This window comes from Rhincodon typus, chromosome 25, assembly GCF_021869965.1.
Source record: "Rhincodon typus isolate 14 chromosome 25, sRhiTyp1.1, whole genome shotgun sequence".
Classification (NCBI taxonomy): domain Eukaryota; kingdom Metazoa; phylum Chordata; class Chondrichthyes; order Orectolobiformes; family Rhincodontidae; genus Rhincodon; species Rhincodon typus.
Window position 1 is genome coordinate 4124037 of NC_063356.1, and position 3979 is coordinate 4128015.

At 40.4% G+C, this 3979-nt stretch overlaps 1 protein-coding gene across 1 annotated transcript in view; it reads left to right on the plus strand.

Annotated features, from left to right (window-relative positions):
* LOC125486035 (suppressor of tumorigenicity 7 protein homolog) overlaps nucleotides 1-3979 on the plus strand; it is a 77941-nt gene that overhangs the window by 3611 nt on the left and 70351 nt on the right. The window contains exon 2 of the mRNA XM_048611803.1: nucleotides 1717-1937. Within this exon, the coding sequence (XP_048467760.1) occupies nucleotides 1717-1937 (221 nt within the window). The remainder of the gene's footprint in view (nucleotides 1-1716; nucleotides 1938-3979) is intronic.

Below are 3979 nucleotides of genomic sequence, written 5' to 3' on the forward strand. Positions count from 1 at the left end.
TGTCTATGTGTACATGCACATGATATGTGGATACATCCACATTCTCTGGTGGAAAGTCGTTCTATGTTTTCGGTTTATTGTAATTTCTATGTTTGGCAATCATTAGATTAATTTTGTGTTTAAGATTTAATGTTCTTTGGTTAGTGTTTAATGTACATTCGTAATGGGAAGGCCATTAGATATCTTCTGTTTGGGGAGTTTTACACTTATGTGTTTGGCATAGTCCCTGTTTTGGATTTTCTTTTTACCAAGTTTCCAGGGAAACAATTCAGAAAACAGAGAGTTACTTTTAATTGATGATGTTTATGACAAAGTGGATTTGGACTGATCTAGAAAAGATTGGAGAATATATATTAAAGCCAGACACTCACACTGATATCCAGGGTCATCAGTGGGTTTGGTACCTTCTTCGCAGATCTCCCGACAAACATTCCCAATGTGGGGAACTGCATTGTCCAATCCTGTTGTGCTTTTCAGGAATCTAGTGTGAAAGGAATAGGAGAGGAAGCTCGTTGGTATTGTAGCTGCTCAGGCCAAGCCCACACCCCACTCCAATCATGGAGACAGAACGAGGAACAAAGCCCCTGCTTGCTCTAGGCACAGAAAGAGGCAAAAAGACCCTTCAGTTAGCAGTGAGATTTGAGTTATCAGGACAATCCACAGATATACAAATACAAAGAGGAATATCAACATTTGTACTGCATGGGAGGAGAGAGCAGCGTAAATGTTGGTTTTTCCTCTGAATTCTCATTCTTGCAAAATGTCCTAATGAGTGTAAGCAAAAAGCTTCAATAAAATGTGTCTTTTTCCACAATACTCAAGTTCTGTATGACCAAGCGACTAAAAAAAGAAATTATTATAACATGGAAGGTGACCATTCAGCCCATCAGCCTATGCCAGCAGTCTGCAAGAGCAAGTTAGTTGGTTTCCCATGTTAGGTATTTCCCTGCAGTCCTGCAAGTATCCATCCAATTCCCTACTGACTGCCGTGATTAACTCTGCCTCCACTACCCACAGACTGTGCATTCCCCCAGGTCCTAACCATTCATTCCATAAGTATATTTGTCTTCATGTCACTTCTGGGCCTTTTGCCAGTCGCCTTGAATCTGTGCTGTCTAGTTCTCAACCCTTCCACTGATAGGAAGAGCTTTCCTCATGCATTATAATCCCCTCTCAATCTCTTCTCAAAGTAAAACAACCCCAGCTTCTCTAATTTAATGCACAGCTGATATTGGGCAGAATTTTTTTACCGTGTTTTGCATTGATTTGTATCTGACAAGATACCCCTTAATACATTTAGCAGAGGGAATCTGATACACTTCTCTACATGGGAGGCAATGATATGGTAGTAATGTCACTGGATTCGTAATCCAGAACCCCACACTAATGTCCTGAGACATGAGTTTAAGTTCAAAAAGGTGGATGAAAGACTGGTATAAAAAGCTAGTCTAATTGTGACCCATTATCATCAAAACCCATCTGGTTCACTAAGGTGCTTTAGGGAAGGAAATCTGCCATTTTTACCTCATCTGATTTACATGTGACTCCAGACCCATAACAATGTGGTTCACTCTTACCTGCCCCCTGCATTGGCTGAGGAAGTCACTCAGTTCCAGGGCAATTAGGGATGGGCAACAAACGCTGGCCTTGTCAGCGATGCCCACATTCCATGAAAATGAATAAATAAGAAGTGTTCATGTGTGATCTCTCTCGCAGGTACATCGGAGCTCTGGGAGCACGGGTGATCTGTGACAATATCCCAGGCCTGGTGAACAAACAGCGGCAGTTGTGCCAGAAGCATCCAGATATCATGCAGTCCATCGGAGAGGGAGCCAAGGAGTGGATCCGTGAATGTCAGTACCAATTCCGACACCACAGGTGGAACTGTAGCACCCTAGCCAGGGACCACACTGTATTTGGCAAAGTAATGTTACGTAGTAAGTTGTTTTTTTGAAGAAATTTTTCAGTTTGAAATGGTAAGAAAGCAAACCTTGCGAAGTGACTGATATCTGCAGTGAGAAAGGGAACATGCTGGAGTTAATTTGTCTCCCCAGTTTAATGAAAACCTCACTTGTTCATGGCATCATTCAATTTGAAATCTCATTTATAACATGAATAATAACTGGAGGTTCCCAAACCTCCAGGGTTTCCAGGTGTAGAAAAATCAAACAGTTGCTTAAAAAAAGTCACTTTTTCTTTTAATTTTCTTTGAATTCTCTAACTTGCTTTGATTTCTTCAACTTATTAGTCATAAAGGTTATTGGAGGTGGGCACTCAAGAATCATCTGATTGGATACCGAATAAGCTGTCCATTTCAATTTTGTAGGAAGGTAGGATGCCATGTGAAACTCCAGAAATATACATCCAGCTGAAGTTGGCACCCCTTACAGCAGATATCAACTCATTTCCAAACAGAAGTTGAATCAATTCCACGGGAATGTCTGAGTATTATTTTTGGAATGTTTCAAATCCTTTACGCTCCGAGTAAAAGTTTGGGTGGGTTATGGTAATTCAGACATGAGCAGTGTAGGATCTTTGAAATATAGTCCGTACAATTGTTTGGTACGCTAGAAATCGAATATTGGTTCAAAAAAGACACACTTTAGACGAAGCTTTTCATCTTGCATTCATCAGGACAACTTACAAGAATACCAACATTTATACTGTCCAAGAGGAGAGAAGGTGAGCGGACTCTGATCGGTAGAGATGTTGCCATGGAGAATGTACTGGTTAATGATGACTAACTGTTAACTATTAAGTGTTGTTTAAATTTTAAAGAAAGTCATGTGGATTATGAATGGTCAAGGTTTTGCCCTGAATCAGAGAACAGCTCTCCCTTATTCCATTGGCATACAAATTTCTTCTTAGTCTTATCCTCTCCAAGGAAAACTGTCTCAACTTCTCTGATCTTTTTGCATAAGTGAAGTTTCTAATCCCTAAACCTCTTCTGCACTCTCACTAATGCATTTCCATTTTTCTAAAGAATGGCACCCAGAACTGTACACAATATTCCAGTCTAACCCGTCTCCTACAAAGGTTCGTGATAACCTCCTTTCTCATGCATTCGATGTCCCTGTTAATGAAGACTGTATACTTTATTAATTGTTCTCACTACCCATCCTGCCACCTTTAGTGACATACGGATGGTCTTACCACTCCTGAACACCCTTTAGAATAGAACCTTTTGATTTATGCTGTCTCTCCATGTTCTTTATACCTCATAATTCTTCACATTTGAACTTTATCTGCCATCTATCCCACGCACTACAGAACATGTCAATGTCCTTTTGGATTTCCACACTGTCATTCTCACAGTTTACAGTTCTCCCAAGTTTTATGTTATACACTAACTTTGAAATTGCCCCCTGCACACCAAGATCCAGATCATTTATATATAGCAAGAATGGTGATGGCCCCAATACTGGGGACTCAACTACAAATTCATTGCAGCCTGAAAAATGCCCATTGACCGTTACTGTCTGCTCCCTGTTCCCTCAGGCAATTTTGTATCTCTTAACTGTTACTCTCTGTTCCCTATATCTCATGCAATTTTATATCCACCTTGTTACTATCTCATCAGTCCCATCCCTTATAACTTTATTCACAAGCCTGTTGTGTGGCACTCTTTTAAATATCTTTTGAAAGTCCATGTACAACACATCAACAGTATTAATCCAATCGACTCCGTTACCTCTAACAGCAAGTTAGTTAGGCAAGATGTTCCCCTAGCTAATCCATAACGGTGCTTCCAAATTAACCTATTTTTCTTCATGTGATGATTAATTCTATCCCAAATAACTGCTTTGAGAAGCTTCCTGAACACCAAAGTTGAACTGACTGATCTGTAATTACTGGGTCCAGCGTCAAAACCTGTATTGAACAAAGCCAATCAAAGATAGTAGGAACTGCAGATGCTGGAGAATCCGAGACAACAAGGTGCAGGGCTGGATGAACACAGCAGGCCAAGCAGCATCATAGG